This window comes from Balaenoptera physalus (genome assembly GCF_965194825.1).
Source record: "Balaenoptera physalus genome assembly, chromosome: 7".
In the NCBI taxonomy this organism is placed as follows: Eukaryota; Metazoa; Chordata; class Mammalia; order Artiodactyla; family Balaenopteridae; genus Balaenoptera; species Balaenoptera physalus.
This window is the reverse complement of record NC_138886.1, coordinates 12229577-12248091: the sequence shown is the minus strand read 5'-3', so window position 1 is coordinate 12248091 and position 18515 is coordinate 12229577. Positions and strand designations below refer to the sequence as shown.

The following is an 18515-nucleotide window of genomic DNA, read 5'->3' as shown; positions in this document are numbered from 1 at the left end:
TAAATATGTAAAGAAAATCCCCAAGGAACGAAAGCAAAGAGGGAAATGAAAGCCAGAACTATATGTATGAGCTGACATTGGGCCTGCTCTGGGGGGAATTTGCTGTTCTTTATAACCAGTGGACTTGGGTTTTGATAGGTAAATTAGGTAAGAGATAAGGCCTTGGATTTTACAGAGAGAGGTTTTGGAACTGAGATTTCCTTATAAAGCACGCTCAGGATACATCCTAACTTGAAAGGATATACTTGAAAAAATAATAATAGTAACCTGCCTACAGTCACAGGAAAAAAATAAGGAAGCTTCTCTGTCTTACCTTGGACACTGATTGGAGGGCAGTCTTGTTGAGTGTTTGTACCCATAGGCCTGCCTTCATGTATGTTTGGGGTTTTAATTTATACTACCTTCTTGTTCCTGGGTTAGTAATACTCTTGGGACACCTGACAGAATCAACTGTAAAACTATGGAGGGACATGTTTGCCACCCAGGCTGCATAATATTCCCACAGGTAACTCTGATAAAGAATAGTGCACAATGCAAAATTTACAAAGAATGGGGCTTCCCTGATAGCACAGTGGTTAAGAATCCGCCTGCCAATGCAGGGAACACGGGTTCGAGCCCTGGTCTGGGAAGATCCCACATGTCACGGAGCAACTAAGCCCATGCGCCACAACTACTGAGCCTGTGTTCTAGAGCTGGCGAGCCACAACTACTGAAGCCCACGTACCTAGAGCCCGTGCTCCACAACAAGAGAAGCCACTGCAATGAGAAGCCCGCGCACCACAACAAAGAGTGGCCCCTGCTCCTCTCAACTAGAGAAAGCCCGTGCGCAGCAATGAAGACCCAATGCAGCCAAAAATAAATAAATAAATAAAACAAACAAATTAAAAAAAAACTAACCTTTAAAAAAAAAATTTACAAAGGACAATTCACCATGAGCAACAGTTAGCAAACCCCCAGTAAGATCAAATCTCACCAAAACTTTGGCATCTGAATAATTAGCTGTAACCTTAAGATGGGTATGATTAAAATGACTAAAGATTTAAAGAAAATTTTGGAAACGTTAGAAAATAACATTACAAAAGATTTTAATATACCAAGCAAACTAAAAATAGAACTTCCACAAGTGAAAATTAGACCCAGTGAAATTAAAGGTGCAACAGATATATTACCTACAAAATAAATCTGAGGAAATTACTCAGAAAATAACATTGAAAGATGATAAAATATGAAAAAGCAATTAAGAAACATGGAGACTAGGATGCGAAGGACCAACATGTACCTAAATGTTCCTTAAGAATTGAATGAGGGATGGGGGACCACTGACGGTCCAGTGGTTCGAACTCTGTGCTTCCACTGCAGGGGTCACGGGTTGGATTCCTGGTCGGGGAACTAAGATCCTGTGTGCTGCGCAGCGCAACCAAAAAAAAAAAAAGAATGAGAGAGAAGGAAATTGGTATAATAGCTGAATATCTTCTGAAAGTGATAAAGGATATAAACCCTCAGCTTAAAGAAACAAAATGAGTCCCAACCAGGATGACAGTGAAAGTGTAGAACATCACAGCCAAAGAGTAGTTCTTAAAAGGCTGAATGAGAATCAAGATGAATAGGACATAGTTCATGTCCTCAAGATGCTTATAGCTTAGGGTAGATGACACTTGTTAAAAATGTTGTTGCAGTCATTTCTACTAGTCTTTGCTTTGTAACAAACTAACTCAGATTTGAAAAACTATTATTTCTCATGATTTTATGGATTGACTGGGTAGTTTTGCTGGTCTTGCTTAGGCTCATACAACTTCATTCAGCTGGTGCGTTGGCTGGGGACTGGGCTTGACCTTGTCTCTCTTTCCATGTGGTTTTCAACTTAGGCTTCTTCACAGCATGGTGGTCTTAGGGCAGACGTGAAAGCTGCAAGACCTCTTTTAAGGCTAAGGCTTATAAGTTACATGGTGTCACTTCTACCACATTCTGTTGTAGAAAAGCAAGTCACAACGCCAGCCCGGATTCATGGGTTTAAGAGAAATAGACTATATCTCTTGATGGAGGAGCTGTAGAGATTTTGTGGCCATATTTAATTTTCAACATGAGTATAATTAGATCAGTGCTATGATAGAGGTTAACGAAAGGATGCTATAGAACAGAGCAGGTAGAAACTTATCTCAGCTTGGGGGAGGAGTCAGGGGGAAGGCTTCTCAGAGAGGATAATGCTTCAGTTAAACCCTTTAAAGGAAAGCTTTATGTGATGGTGTAGTTATAAAAAACACAGGTATTTTTCTTTATGAAATGTTTTGACAACTCACATCAAAATCTGAGAATTTTCCATAAGTTCAGAACGTGTTGCATTTTCTCTGCCTCACTTCCCTGGTGTGGGAATCTTACACCCTTTAGCTCTTAGCCAAAGATACTCTTTTTTTTTTTTTTTTAATTTATTTAAAAATTTTTTTTAAAAATTTATTTATTTATTTATTTATGGCTGTGTTAGGTCTTCATTTCTGTGCGAGGGCTTTCTCTAGTTGTGGCAAGCGGGGGCCGCTCTTCATCGCGGTGCGCGGGCCTCTCACTATCGCGGCCTCTCTTGTTGTGGAGCACAGGCTCCAGACGCGCAGGCTCAGCAATTGTGGCTCACGGGCCCAGCTGCTCCGTGGCATGTGGGATCTTCCCAGACCAGGGTTCGAACCCGTGTCCCCTGCATTGGCAGGCAGACTCTCAACCACTGCGCCACCAGGGAAGCCCCAAAGATACTCTTTAAATGCTGGTTGGGGTACATTGATGAGATAGTACTGCTGAGGCAGAAAGTTCAGTTAGAGGATTTTTTAAGCTTTTTAATCTTCATAGAGTTTTCTTCTTGAAAAATCCAGCTGACATTATTTTGGTTGAAAAAAGTTGCCAGGCTTTATTAAAGTAGTTAGCAGATACAGAAGTCACTCCTTCTCACTTAGTACTGCCTAAACTAATCTTCTGACTCAGTTTCTGAAATTATATTGGAGTCAGTTGCTCTTGTCCTCTAAAATGCGGATCTTTTATTCAAGCAAAGTTAGTGAACCATGAACACACAGTTTAATTAAGGGGATCAGAGTGGTGGCGGGGGAGATACTTAAGTAAATATGTCATCATGACAAACTTCATCAATTGCTGGAATATAGATATGAGCAGAATTATATGAGAACATAATTGTTGCCTGAAGAAGAAAAGAAAGGTTTTCATAGAGTAGGTAACAATTCAGCAGAACATTAAAGAGTCATTAAGAATTTCCCAAAGAAGAGAGTCTGTGACATGTGGAAAGATCAAGAGGCTTGAAAGAGCCTGGAGTCGGGACCACTGCATGCAGTAGAATTGAATGTGCTTGCTTTTCTTTTTCTCCCAAGATGCGAATAGCTTTTTTGTCATTTTTTTCTGTAATTATAAAAATAATATATGCTTGATTTAGAATATTCAGACAATAAGAAAAGTAAGTAAAACCTAGCCATAATCCCATTATTTAGCAAAACATAAGTATTTTGGGTCTTTCTTCAATTGACATTTTTTTTGGTTTTTTTTGGCTGCATTGGGTCTTCGTTGCTGCGCACGGGCTTTCTCGAGTTGCAGCGAGCAGGGGCTACTCTTCGTTGTGCTGTGCAGGCTTCTCATTGCGGTGGCTTCTCTTGTTGCGGAGCACGGGCTCTAGGCGCGCAGGCTTCAGTAGTTGCAGCACGTGGATTCAGTAGTTGCAGCACGCAGGCTTCAGTAGTTTGCGGCACATGGGCTCAGTAGTTGCATCGTGCGGGCTCTAGGGCATACAGGCTCAGTAGTTGTGGTGCATGGGCTTAGTTGCTCCGCGGCATGTGGAATCTTCCTGGAGCAGGGATCGAACCCATGTCCTCTGCATTGGCAGGCAGATTCTTAACCAGTGAGCCACCAGGGAAGTCCCAGTTGACTTTTAAAGATGAATTCACAAGGTTCTGTTCCTTTCCCTTTTTAAATTAATGTTAATAATTCCTAATGGTAATTTTAGTTTGTTTTTCTGGTCCTTATTTTATATAGTAAGATAAAGAGATGGATTTTCAGAATAACTGCGGTTTATAAATGAGGTGCAAAGTGATTTAGTGACTTATCAAAGATCACAGAAAGAATCTGTGAGTGCCTTTGAGATTAGTTACTATACTTTCCAGTATCCAAATTGGGCTTCTGATTCTTTTGTGCCTTGCTTTCTTTTTTTTTTTTTAATTTTTATTTATTTTATTTTTGGCTACATTGGGTCTTCATTGCTGCACGCGGGCTTTTCTCTGGTTGCGGCGAGTGGGGGCTACTCTTCGTTGCGGTGCGCAGGCTTCTCATTGCGGTGGCTTCTCTTGTTGTGGAGCATGGGCTCTAGGCGCGTGGGCTTCAGTAGTTGTCGTGGCTCAGTAGTCGTGGCTCACGGACTCTAGAGTGCAGGCTCAGTAGTTGTGGCAGGCTCAGTAGTTGTGGCACACGGGCTTAGTTGCCCCACGGCATGTGGGATCTTCTGGACCAGGGCTCGAACCCATGTCCCTTGCATTGGAAGGCGGATTCTTAACCACTGCGCCACCAGGGAAGCCCTGTGCCTTGCTTTCTGATAAGACGAGATTTATATACTTGTTTTGAAATGGCTCAGCTCTTACCCTGAAGCTGAGTAAAATTACTTAGTTTGAACCATTTTCATTTGTATTTTCACTGCAGTATGACACAAGTAGTGGGAACTGTAGATCATCAGGAATTTATCTTTAATTTTCTGATTGTGGATTTTTCTAGCACACACTTTCATTTCCTAAGCATGCTTTCTTGAAGACATAAAATCTGTACTGGAAAAGCATCTCAAACTGCCTAAAGTAGCTTTGTATAACTGGTAAATCAAGTAGAGCCTAGTTGGTATTGTTGCAGTGAAGGGAAACAGCAGCTATAAAGTTAGAAGCAGAAAATTAAGACCAGGAAATGACTGGATATTGCCTTTGGAACATTTTGTCCTTTGATTCTATAAATGCAGTTTTGCTCTCAAGGAAATGGGCTTGTAGCCAATTCTACCATTCAAGTTATTACTTTTTTTTTTTAATGCATTTTAAATTTATTTATTTATTTATTTTTGGCTGTGTTGGGTCTTCGTTTCTGTGCGAGGGCTTTCTCTAGTTGCGGTGAGCGGGGGCCACTCTTCATCGCGGTCCGCGGGCCTCTCACTGTCATGGCCTCTCTTGTTGCGGAGCACAAGCTCCAGACATGCAGGCTCAGCAGTTGTGGCTCACGGGCCTAGTTGCTCCGTGGCATGTGGGATCTTCCCAGACCAAGGCTCGAACCCGTGTCCCCTGCATTGGCAGGCAGACTCTGAACCACTGCGCCACCAGGGAAGCCCCCAGGTTATTACTTTTATTTGGTATTATTTAGAAAGGACAGATGTTATTCCAGTAATGCTTCTTTTGCACATAAATAGTGGGTGTGTTCTTAGTTTTCTTTGGACCAAGGAAAGTGGAAGAACTACTTTTTTTTAAGTTATTATTTGTTTTTTTAACTTCACCTCCAGTAGGTGGACCAGAGTTTATTTAGAAATAGTTGAAAGTTGGGTAGGGAGATATTAATCGGATGCTTACTAGTTGGCAGGTACTGAGATGTGGGAAATGAGACAATCCCTATAAAAATCACATGATTCAGTGCCTGCCTATAACGTAAATAATATGTCCAGTGATCATATTACTGAATCGTTGAACCATGACAATCTTGTGAGATAGGTATTAACATTCTCATTTTATTTATTTATTTATTTGGCTGCTCTGGGTCTTCATTGCTTAGTGCGGGCTTTCTCTAGTTGCGGCGAGCAGGGGCTGCTCTTCATTGCAGTGCGCGGACTTCTCGTTGTGGTCGCTTCTCTTGTTGCGGAGCATGGGCTCTGGGCGCGCGGGCTTCAGTAGTCGCAGCACGTGGGCTCAGTAGTTGCGGCATGTGGGCTTCAGTAGTTGTGGCGAACGGGCTTAACTGCTCCACGGCATGTGGGATCTTCCTGGACCAGGGATCGAACCCGTGTCCCCTGCATTGGCAGACGGATTCTTAACCACTGTGCCACTGGGGAAGTCCAACATTCTCAGTTTAGAGATGAGACAGTTGTGGCTTCTAGAGGTTAATTTGTCCATAGCCAATAGAGTTAGTGTTAGAGGCATGTCCCCATCTCAGATCTGTCTTATTGTGGAGCCCAAGTAGGACTACTAAGTACAGTTGCATAAGCTACACTGTGCAATCCCAGGGGGGTGCTGTTCACATAGTCTGTGATGTGAATGGTGCCCCCTGGAGTTGTGCCACAAGCCAACTCTTGTTCCAGTTGTGTTTTTTGTTTTTGTTTTGTTTACCACTACTCTACTTTGTAAGTAGAATTATGAATAAATCATTCACTGAACAGTCTCTGTCCTTGCAAACATTCATGTCTATGTTTGGCTATTTAATGTTTTTTTTTCTTCTCAATTCAGGACTATTTTAAAGAACTCTCCCCTCTTCTTCTTAAAGATTACGTGGAGATGAACACAAATCTAAATATGATTCTTAGTTGTATTATCCATATACATAGGCTTTGCTTTTTTATTTTTATATTTGGGCTAAATTAAGTTAGAAGTCTTTTTTGGACTTCAAAATAAAGATAATTGTTTGTGTTTTGTAGCATGCTATTTGGTCCTGCCCAGTATTCTTATGGTAAATGTTAAACTTTAATGACACTCATAAAATGTTAAGGTTTAATGACACTTTAATGACAGTCATAATAGGAAATGGTATTTGTTTTTTTATTTTTAAGTAGTTAACAAAGCTAAAATAAATCTTTCAGATTTCCTTTTCTAGCACTAAACCAAAATCTGTAGAATACCCAATACCCAAATTGGATAAAAGAATACTTTGGCTTTTATTCTTGGCATTTATAAAATTCAGTTCATTAAACATGTATTGTAAATATACCCTGTACCCGCAGCTACCCGAAGCTTTGGGAATATAAAGATAATTGAAGAAACGGTCTCTGCTATCTATTAATGCCCAGTCTGGTTGGAGAGGCCCACTAAGCAAATATTCTCTAAAACAAGTAGCAATGCTGGAATAAACAAGTATGCTAATATTTTGGTAGCACTCTGTAAGGAGGGAGTGATTAAACCTAATATATCAGGCTTAAGATCTCTCAGAGAAGGTAACAGAATTTAAGCTTAGTCTTTAAGAGTAGAAAGGCAAAGGAGAGGAAGGTTTTCCAGGAAAGGGAACGGTCTGTGCAAAGTCTAGATGTTTGAAGGTTTATGGTGTGTCTTGGGGAGTTTGAGTAGTTTGATGTGACAGATAAGAGATGGAAAAGTAAATTGGGCAGAGTTGTGAGAAACTCATAGAACATAGTAATGAATATGGGCATTATCTTATGGACATTGAGGAAGCATGGGAGGGTATAAAAATAAGGCAGTGCTTGATCAGAACTAAGATTTGCACTTGTAATTTGAATGGCCATATTAATGATAGATCAGAGGGGAATGAGAAAGAAGGCAGGGAAACTACTACCTTTCCAGTAGGCTTATGTAAAATGAAAGAGATTCCTATGGTGTTAGCTATGCAGAGAGACAGAAGGAAAAAAATGGGCAGTTGAGCAAGGATCAGTAGGATTTGTGAGTAGTGTGGAAATGAGAGGAGTGAAGGATGACTGTAATCCTTCATTTGGTAACTGAGTGGAAAGTAGTGCAATTCATTAATTTTTTTTTAAAAGATACAGGAAGAGAATTAGAGTTAAGTTTTGACAGTAAGTTTGGAGTATCTAGCTGAAGGTGTCTGTCCATTAGACAGGGAGGGGTTGTAGATGTATATTAGGGATTGTTTATGTATCGTTGGGATTGGATGAAATGGCACAGGAGAATCTGTAAAATGAAGTTATTGCCAAAAACAGAATCCTGAACGAACACCTTTTGAGGGGCATGTAGGGAAAAGGAACAGTTGTGTTCTCAAATTGCATCTTTCATAGAAACCATAATTTTTTTCTATTTAAAAAAAATAGCCTTTTTTAAAAGAGCAGTTTTAGATTCACAGCAAAATTGAGAGGAAGGTACAGAGATTTCCCATATAACCTCTGCCCCCACACATGCATAGCCTCTCCCACTATCAATATCCCCTTTCTAGTTTAAGTCTATTGAGGTAAAATTTACACACAGTAAAATACAGCCCTTTTAGGTATACAATTCTATGAACTTTAATGAATGTAAACTCTTACATAATCACCACGACCACCACAGTCAAGATACAGAATATTTTCATTACTCCAGAAAGTCCCTTTATAGTTCTTTTTAGTCATTCATCTTTCCCCTTCCCAGCCTGTGTCAATCAGTGATCTGATTTCTGTCTCTATAGTTTTGCCTTTTCCGGAATGCCATGTAAATTGAATCATACAGTATATAGCCTTTTGTGTCCACTTCTTTTACTTAGAATAATGCTTTTGAGATTTATCCATGTTATTTTAGTATCAGTGGCAGTTTGTTTATCCATTCACCAGCTGATAAACATTTACTTTGTATTCAGTTTTTGACAATTATGAATAATGCTGCTATAAACATTCACAGACAGGTCTTTGTATAGACATGTATTTTTATTTTTCTTGGGTAAACACCTAGGAGTGAGTCATAGATAAGTGTATGTTTAACTTTATAAAATTTACATAAAGTGACTGTACCATTTTGTATTCCCACCGGCAGTGTATGAGAGTTTTTCAGTTGCTCCACATTCTTGCCAGCCCTTGGTATTTTCAGGATTGTTTTGTTTTTAATTTTAGCCATTCTTATAGGTGTATAGCGGCATCCTATTGTGGTTTCAGTTTCCCTAATGGTTAATGATATTGAGTTTCTTTCAAATGCTTGCATTGTCTTCTTGGGTGAAATGCCCTATTTTTAAATTGGGTTGCTTGTTTTATTATTGAGTTATAAGAATTCTGTGTATATTTTGGATATAATTCCTTCATCAGGCATATGATTTGTAAATATTTTCTTGCAGTCTGCGGCTTGTCTTTTCATTCTGTGAACAGTGTCTTCCGAGCAGCAGTTTCTAGTTTAATAAAGTGCACTTCAGTTTTTTCTTTTATGCATACTTCTTGTGTCCTAAGAAATCTTTGTGCCCCAAGATTACAAAGACTTTTTCCTGTGTTTTCTTCTGTAAATATTATAGTTTTAGGATTTACATTTAGATCTGCAGTCCATTTTGCATTAATTTTGTATGTGACGTAAAGAGATTGATGTTTTTGCATATGTATGATGTCAAGTTAATTGTTCCACCACCATTTGTTTTATTACCTTTCTCTGTTGAATTATCTGGCCAACTTTGTTGAAACCAATTGGCCATGTATGTGTGGGTCTATTTCTGGATTCTATTTTGTTTCCTTGGTCTGTATTATCTGTCCTTTCACTAATACCGTGTCTTGATTACTTTACCTGCAGCTACATTTATTTTAGAGATCATCGTGGTATCTGTTAGGAATGCTGTTGGCAGCAAGGAACAGAAAGCCCTGCTAACAATGAGTTTATTTTTGTTATGACAAGAAGTCAGAGACAAGCAGTTGCTGGTTTAAGCTGTTCATTTATAGGAGGGGTTAGCAAACTATAGCCTGCTGGCCTAATCTGGCCTGCCACCTGTTTTGTAAATCACCTGTGGAGGTTCTTAAAAATGCATATGCCAAGGCTTTATCTCTGAGACTGATTTAGTTGCTAGGGTAGGAGGTGAGGGGATAGAGGGAGGATCAGGTGTTTTAATTTTAACATGCTCCCTGGTGATATTGGTAATTGTGTTGTTTAGTCATGGTTAAGAACCATTAATCTAAGGTTGGTTCTTAGAGTGTGGTCTCCAGACTAGCAGCATCACCATCTCCTGGAAACTTTTTAAAAATTCAAATTATCAGGCCCATCCCAGCCTTACTGAATGGGAATTCTTGTTAGGGCCCAACAGATTGTGTTTCAACAAGTTCACCAGGTGATTCTGAGGCATGCCAAAGCTTGAGAACCTTGAAAAGCATTGCTGAGTGTTTCCCAGATAAGCCTAGGGAAGATTAATTGACTGTCTTTTAAAAAACAAAAAACTTAATTGAGATAAGTATTAAATTATGTGCAGATAGTTAAGTTTGAAATTGGATTGAAGGTGCACAAATGATCTAACATGGTAAGTGCTGAGTACTGTATTGGACCTAATTATTCAAAGCATAAGTTAGGTTGCTATTTTTAAGCAGCTTTTAAAAATCATTTTTGTGTGTGTGCATTACTTTTTCCTACCCTTTAAGGAAGAGTTAAGGAAATAGAAGGCAGTTCTTACATTTCTAGACTTTATAAACAAGGGAAGAATGCAGATAAACATGTATAAACACAAAAGACAAACATATAAACATGCTTCTTTCAGGGTTTGTGATATATTTTGTGAATATATTACAGTGGAGGTAGCCTATCCAAAAGAAAACTTGAGTTTATTTATCCTATATACCAAAGAAAAAACAGTACCTCATAGCATGTAAAATATGTCTTCAGTTTAGTTTGCTCTTTAATGGTAACCTTCGCAGTTATAATTACTAATTGCTTAAACGTGGAGTCTAATATCTTTTCTTCATCTGTTTTTAGGGAGCTGTAAATATCCTACTTATGTTATTTCTCCTTCCACTTGGACAATGGTTTAGATTCAATTAGGCTATCTTTTATTTCCTGCAGGTGATTCCTGCAGTATTTCTTATCCAGTTCTGAAAAAATAAGAGGTTAATTAGAACTAAGCTCTAGTTTGTTTTCTAGGTGCTTTAAAAAACTTTTGAAAGCAGAACTTCTGAAAAAAGAAATTTGATTACACTTGTGATGTATAAGATCAGGCATAACAAAGAGTTAAACTTATTTGACTGAATTGTAGTTCCAGTAGCAGTTAACTCTGAATATAAAAGGAAGTTCACAAAAACAGATGCTGTCATTGAAACCAGAGACTGAACACCTCTCCGGCCCTTATTTCCAAGGCAAGAATAGCTGACATGTTAGAATTTCCTTGGGAAAATGTAGCAAAAAAGACTTTAGACTGTTTCTCAATCATAGTTTACAGCCAAAGGGACTTGAATTTTATAGAGTTACAAAAGATGATTGAACTGGGTTCCTTAGTAGTCCAGAGTACCTCTGTTATTGGAATTTTGCTTCCTGTGTCTTAATTTTACTGGGAAGACCTCATTGTCTTTAACAATCTCATAGCCCCACCCATTTTAACTTTTTGTCAGGTTTTGGTCTTCAGAAACCCTCCTAAATCAGCACACGTTTTTTTCATCATGATTTCCTTTTCCTAAATTAATTCTCTTGTTAATTTTTCTAGTATTTCTTGAATAAGCATTTGGTGACAATACTGGGTTTTGTCACTTGTGGTTTTCCTTAGCGTTGGGCAGTCTCCACTTGATTTTGCACTTGTTTACTTCCTTGTTGAGCAACTAATAATAAACCATCATGACTCTAGAAAAATACTTGACATTGAAATGGAATGCTTCTGTTCCTCAGGGTCATTTTATACGTGCATCTCCCCAGCTTTATTCAAATGTCTCAGCACTTTAAGAACTATTTATGTCAGAGAAGTCTCCCTCAGAAATACAGGAGACTTACTTATAGCAAGGGTGGTAAAAATGCATGTGATGGTTTATTACCTAATAAGTATATTTCTACTGATAATTTTGGAAGCAAACACATTTTCCCTTTTCCTTAAGCATAAGAGAAGCTTCTCGTCTTTTTTTAAAATAATTAATTAATTAATTTACTTTTGGCTGTGTTGGGTCTTTGTTGCTGCACGTGGGCTTTCTCTGGTTGTGGCGAGCAGGGGGGCTACTCTTCATTGTGGTGCACGGGCTTCTCATTGTGGCGGCTTCTCTTGTTGCGGAGCACGGGCTCTAGGCGCGCGGGCTTCAGTAGTTGTGGCATGCAGGCTCAGTAGTTGTGGCTTGCGGGCTCTAGAGCACAGGCTCAGTAGTTGTGGCGCAGGGGCTTAATTGCTCCGCGGCATGTGGGATCTTCCTGGACCAGGGCTCGAACCCGTGTCCCCTCCATTGGCAGGCGGATTCTTAACCACTGCGCCACCAGGTAAGTCCGAGAAGCTTCTCCTCTTAACAAGCTTTATTTCTCATCAGACAAGTAAAATTACAAATATTTTAGTTGTTATTAGTTTAGGACACTGTAGAAAACTTTTAATAAAATTGACAGACTATCACATATATTTCTGGGTATTAGTCTCAAATTCACTATACACTTTTTCATGAAAAACTGTATGAATTAAGAGAGCAGCTGCAGCTCTTATTTATTATAGATCTTGATTTATTCTGTTTTTTAAAGACATTCAGAAGATATCTATATATCAAAAGAATTGCTGATGATTTTCTCTAGATGTGGACCCATTTAAATCAGTACTGGCCTCTCTCATTTTGCTGATTGCATATACTTGTGACCCTTAGATTATAGGGAATGGAAGTGAACAGCAGCTGCAAAAAGAGCTAGCAGACGTGCTGATGGATCCTCCAATGGATGACCAGCCAGGCGACAAGGAGCTTGTGGAAAGGTCACAATTGGATGGCGAAGGAGATGGGCCTCTTTCTAATCAACTCTCAGCTTCATCCACCATTAACCCTGTGTCGTTAGTAGGGCTCCAGAAACCAGAGATGAGCCTGCCAGTGAAACCTGGACAAGGAGGTTAGGATTGCTGCATTGCTTGCATAACTGAAGGTTATTGTTTTTAATATTTGAGTGTCCATTCTGTACTAGGTTTGATTCAAAGCAAGCAAAAACCATTATCTATGTTCTCTAGAATCTTCAGATTCTAGATTTAGGGGGATGTGAGAGGAGTAAATATATGTACTATTTTGATTTCCCTTTAAGTGTATGTCATTTTTTAAAAAATTTTTGTTGGGATAGAGTTGATTTACAACGTTTTAGTTTCAGGTGTGCAGCAAAGTGAATCAGTTATACATATACATATGTCCACTCTAAATGTATGTCATTTATACCAAAGAAAGAGAAACAGTAGCTATAAGACATTGAGGGAGTCTTAGAGTATTTAAGGATCTTTTTTTAGGAAAGAAGGAATTTGAGTATAGTGTTGGAGAAATAGAGGAATAATGCTTGGTGAAGAGCTGTTTGCCCCAGGCCTTTATAGCTTGGCGGGAATAGTTGTCAAGTTGAAAAAAGGGAGCTGAAAGACGTAGCAAGGAAGGAAAAAAGGCAATTATAAAGGCTCATTGGGGAAAGTAGGGTGTTAAAACTATAGATGTTTATTGGGAAAGGGAAAGCAAGGGGACTGAGAGAACATGATAGAGTAGCTACGATGATGAATGAGAAAAATAATTATAACAGCAGATCAGAAAGAAGACAGAGATAGGATTTTTCAGGGTGGTAAAATACTAAATGTATTTTTGACCTAAATGTAAATTATAAAGTCAAAACAAATTAGAAGAGTCAGAAAGGTAAATCAGATCTGAGTCTCAGGTCACCTTTTAGATTTGGGATTGAGACTACAGCCATACCTAAAAATTTTAGTGTTGGTGACAGAGTTCTGGTGTGAGATTTCTGGCTTTAATGGGCATTTCTTCTGGGGTAATGGCATATTCTCTCATTAGTATTTAATTTTAGAACCTAAATGTAACTTGTAGATTTTTACTTGATATTCATGTCAACAAAATATCAAAATGAAAATAATCACCTCCTTATTGTTTCTTTCAGATTCTGAAGGGTCAAGTCCTTTCACACCAGTGGCTGATGAGGACAGTGTAGTTTTCAGCAAACTAACTTATTTAGGCTGTGCCTCAGTAAATGCTCCCAGGAGTGAAGTGGAAGCCTTAAGAATGATGTCCATCTTAAGGGGCCAGTGTCAGATTTCACTAGATGTAACCCTGTCAGTGCCGAACGTATCTGAAGGAACTGTGAGGTGAGACCAGCTTCTTGAAATGTTTGTATTCAATAACATTTGATCAGATTTCTGACCTATAGTTTTAGAAAGAAGCAATAGTGAACAAAATCTGTAATTATTTTATTCATGCAATGTTTAATTCATCTGGCACTTAGTTATCACGTCTTCCAAGGATTGTGACCTTTATGAAACATAGTCACTTGTTTGAATAGTTTTTTATACTCTTCGCCACCCCAATTCTGTGTAGCACATTAGAAATTTAAATGTTTGGGGGATTATTGAAACATGTTGACCTAAGAGTCTGCCTAACAATTTATATTTTTCATGTGCCCCCAGTACAAATACTAGCTTGACACATTAGTTCAATATGAGATTTCATGCTGACTTTGGAAGTTACAGAAACCTGTTGGTAAATATTAACTATTCCAGTACAGTTCCTAAATTTTTAAGATGAGGAAACTGAGGCCCAGAAAAGTCTCTCGAAATGGCTATTGTTTATACTAACTGAAACAGATAACAGTGATTAAAGGTAGCCAGTCAGATATCTATATTAGCTAGCTAAATACAAAACTCTAATAATGAGTTGAACAGAACTGAAATAAAATAACTTTTTCTTTATTATAAAAAATGCATACTTATTTCAGAAAAATCAGAGGACACAAACAAGCAAAAATTTAGGAAAATACTCTTTTTTTAATTTAATTTTTTTTATTGAAGTATAGTTGATTTACAATTTGCCAATCTGCTGTACAGCAAAGTGACTCAGTTATACACATATAGACATTCTTTTTTTTAAATATTTTTTTCCAGTATGGTTTATCACAGGATATTGACTATAGTTCCCTGTGCTACACAGTAGGACCTTGTTGTTTATTTATCCTATTATATAATAGTTTACACCTGCTAATCCCACACTCCCAGTCCTTCCCTCCCTCACCCCCCTCCCCCTTGGCAACCACAAGTCTGCTCTCTATGTCTATGAGTCTGTTCCTGTTTTGTAGATAGGTTCATTTGTGCCATATTTTAGATTAGGAAAATATTCTTAATTCTACTCTCCCGTTGGGAAATAACAGTTAACATCTTGGTTTATTAAGACCCTTTGCGTGTAGTTGTATGTGTATATGTTTGTGTATGTGTGTATATACCTACATATATGTGCAAGTATAATTACAGAACTTAGAATCAACATTTTTAACAACAGTGGAATAATATAATACATACCATCTTGTAACATGCTTTCCTCACTTAGTTTTTTATATTGTGAATCTCTTTCCATATCAATAAATATGCTTAAAAATTTTAACTTATGATGGCACGTGATGGGCTATTCAGAAATAACCAATCTCTAATGTTACATATTTTAGTTGTTTTAATGAGAAAAGTACTACTAATAATAGCTAATATTAAACTTTTATTATATGAGCATGTAAGTGCTTTACCTGTAATTTTCTTATAAATTATTTTTTAGCTAAATTTTTATGTATTTTTGTATTTCCTTAGATTCAATTCCTAGAAAGTAGACTTATTGGGTCAAAGATTTGCCCATTTTTATGGGGCTTGATACATTGCCAAATAGCCATCTAGAAATATTGATCTAGTTCGTACGTTTATCAGCAGTGTATGAGAGTATCTGTTTCTCCACCCTCAAGCATTTTGGATTTTTATGGTAGTAGAGTTGTAGCTGTATATGGTTAGCAGTAGTAGTAAGTTAATTAATATTCCAGTTATCTGCATATGTAATTCTTCTCTTGAGTATTTAAAGAACTATTTCACAAAGACTCACAAATACTAATTTTAGTTGTATTTATTAATGTGAAACTTAATAAAATTTTTTTAGCACTCATTTTTTTTTTGTAATAAAGTTTATTTCTTTTTCTTTGGCTGCACTGCAGCTTGTGGGATCTTAGTTCCCTGACCAGGCCACCTCAGTGAAATCGCTAATTCCTAACCACTGGACCATCAGGGAATTCCTTAGCACTCATTTTTTTTTTTTTTAATAGAGGATATCATGGCCAGCTGATTCTTTTTTTAAATTTATTTTTTATTTATTTATGGCTGTGTTGGGTCTTCGTTTCTGTGCGAGGGCTTTCTCTAGTTGCGGCAAGCGGGGGCCACTCTTCATCGCAGTGTGCGGGCCTCTCATTATCGCAGCCTCTCTTGTTGCGGAGCACAGGCTCCAGACGCGCAGGTTCAGTAATTGTGGCTCACGGGCCTAGTTGCTCCGCGGCATGTGGGATCTTCCCAGACCAGAGCTCAAACCCGTGTCCCCTGCATTGGCAGGCAGATAGATTCTCAACCACTGCGCCACCAGGGAAGCCCTAACACTCATTTTTATATGAGCATTCATTTTTATATGCTTCTTAGTCAATAGTCATTCCCCCCAACTGAAGTTATACTTTGTTCTAATATATTTTAATTCTATAAAGACATGAGAAAACTAGTTTCTCTTGCCCCATGTTTTCAGAGTCTTTATCAAAGTGCCTTTGAACTTGGATTAGGTCCCCTTCTTAGGTATTTCCATTATCCCCTGGGCTTTCCCATCAGTGGCCCTGCCCATTCAGTGTTGAAATTGCATAATTTCTTTTTTTTTTTTTAAGTTTTTATTTATTATTTATTTATTATGTTTATTTTTGGCTGTGTTGGGTCTTCATTTCTGTGTGAGGGCTTTCTCCAGTTGCGGCGAGTGGGGGCCACTCTTCATCGCAGTGCGCGGGCCTCTCACTATCACGGCCTCTCTTGTTGCGGAGCAGAGGCTCCAGACGCTCAGGCTCAGTAGTTGTGGCTCAGGGGCCCAGTTGCTCCGCGGCATGTGGGATCTTCCCAGACCAGGGCTCGAACCCGTGTCCCCTGCATTGGCAGGCAGACTCCCAACCACTGCGCCACCAGGGAAGCCCCCATAATTTCTTTTTCAGTTTCTTTCATAGCTGTGTCATCAGTGCCCAGAATGGAGCCTGGGATGTTGTAGGTATCACATAAATATTTGTTGAATGAATACATTTTTGAATGAATGATATCCCTTTGATTTTCAGAGAATGGCATACTTTTGATTTTATTAATGATTTTCTTTTTTTAGGTGTTAACATTTTGTACAGTCTCTCTCCCTTGTTTGCCATGAAGCAAAAGAACATGTTTCACTCTGAGAAAGCACATCCCCTTTTTATTTTTTACAATAATAAAGCAGATTAGGTCATTCTTTTAGGAGATAATGAGAAGCACAGCTTTAATGATCTATTTTGGTATTCTAATTTACCCATTATCTTTATTTAGTTACAGACTATATAAGAAACATACTTACTGATACTGTTTATGCTTTCCTGATTGCCTCCCTAAAACACGCGGTTATGTAGTTTTTAGTATCATGGAATTGTGTAATCAGTAACTTTAAGAATCCACATATGACTTACTTATCAAGACTTAAGATTAATATGATTAGCATACCAAAAATGGATTATATAATCTTTTTGCTAGAAAATGAGTCTTGAATCATAATATGGATGTAGTGAAAATAGTCCACAGTCCCTCTAATCTCTTTATATCTGTTTTTCTGAACAGACTCTTAGATCCTCAGACAAACACTGAAATAGCAAACTACCCTATCTACAAAATCCTCTTCTGTGTTAGAGGGCATGATGGAACTCCTGAGAGTGACTGTTTTGCTTTCACTGAAAGTCATTACAATGCAGAGCTCTTCAGAATACATGTCTTCCGGTGTGAAATACAAGAAGCTGTAAGTACTTAAGAGGGAACTGTCTGCAAATGAAACTTCATCTGTACCCTCACTACGTTGAAATGATTATAGTATTTATTATGGTCATTTGTAAGCCAAATGAAATTCTCTGCTACTGTTTATTTCAGCTGGATGGGCTGAAATGTAAATAAACTAAAAGTTTGGTTAACCAGAACCTCGTTGTTAAGAGTGTTGGAGGAGACCAATTGAGTGCTGCTTAATTGGGTTAAATAGGCATCTTGGTTCTAACAATGACGTATTTGCAAACCATTCTTTTAGAGCTAAACTTTTAGGATTATTTTTATTATAATAAATACATTCAAGTAATTCCTAACAATTTTGGAAATCATCTTTCAGTTGGATTCACAACCACTTCTTTTTTAAAGCCTCTTCTCTGACCGTTTTTAGTGTTGCTTGCTTTATAGGTCTAATAAATTAGATAATTTATCAAAAGAAATCAATGGAGGAAAGATGAATTACTCCCCTCAAACAACATAGGTCACCTTCAGCCTTAACAAAAGTATTTTATTCTTGTGATAACAGCCCATTTCCTAACATGTCTGGTTGTAGGTGAGCCGGATACTTTACAGTTTTGCCACTGCCTTCCGCCGTTCTGCAAAGCAGACCCCCCTGTCAGCAACTACTGCACCTCAGACTCCTGACAGTGACATCTTTACCTTCTCTGTGTCTTTAGAAATAAAAGAAGATGATGGTAAAGGTTATTTTAGGTAGGGCATCTTATTTTATTCTTTTTATTTGAGTTTGTATTAACATGCTGTACTATCTGGATTTAGGGAAATTCTAGGTCAGATTACATAACTTTTACATTATAAAATGATTGCTTTTATGGGTAGAGTTTAAAGGAAAATAAATAGGCAAATTTGTAGAGGCAAGATTTAAAGAATTTAAAACAATAAAAAAAATT

The 18515-nt window shown here is 38.1% G+C and overlaps 1 protein-coding gene and 1 long non-coding RNA gene across 10 annotated transcripts in view; one reads left to right on the top strand and one right to left on the bottom strand.

The window, feature by feature from the left end:
* RABGAP1 (RAB GTPase activating protein 1) overlaps positions 1–18515 on the top strand; it is a 157999-nt gene that overhangs the window by 36395 nt on the left and 103089 nt on the right. For 7 of the 9 annotated variants that reach the window (XR_014265366.1, XM_082467747.1, XM_082467746.1 and 4 more), the window contains 4 exons: positions 12416–12650; positions 13677–13881; positions 17416–17590; positions 18161–18318. Coding sequence is in view for 8 of the 9 variants with exons in the window: in XM_082467747.1 (XP_082323873.1) it covers positions 12416–12650; positions 13677–13881; positions 17416–17590; positions 18161–18318 (773 nt within the window). In the remaining variant the exon portion in view is untranslated. Of the gene's footprint in view, positions 1–12415; positions 12684–13676; positions 13882–17415; positions 17591–18160; positions 18319–18515 lie in introns of those variants that run through there. The other 2 variants (XM_082467751.1, XM_082467752.1) reach the window with 2 other exon arrangements.
* The window catches only part of LOC309663640, an 82346-nt gene continuing 66263 nt past the window's right edge, over positions 2433–18515 (bottom strand). Inside the window, exon 2 of the long non-coding RNA XR_014265382.1 lies at positions 2433–5139. This is a non-coding gene — a long non-coding RNA (uncharacterized lncRNA). The remainder of the gene's footprint in view (positions 5140–18515) is intronic.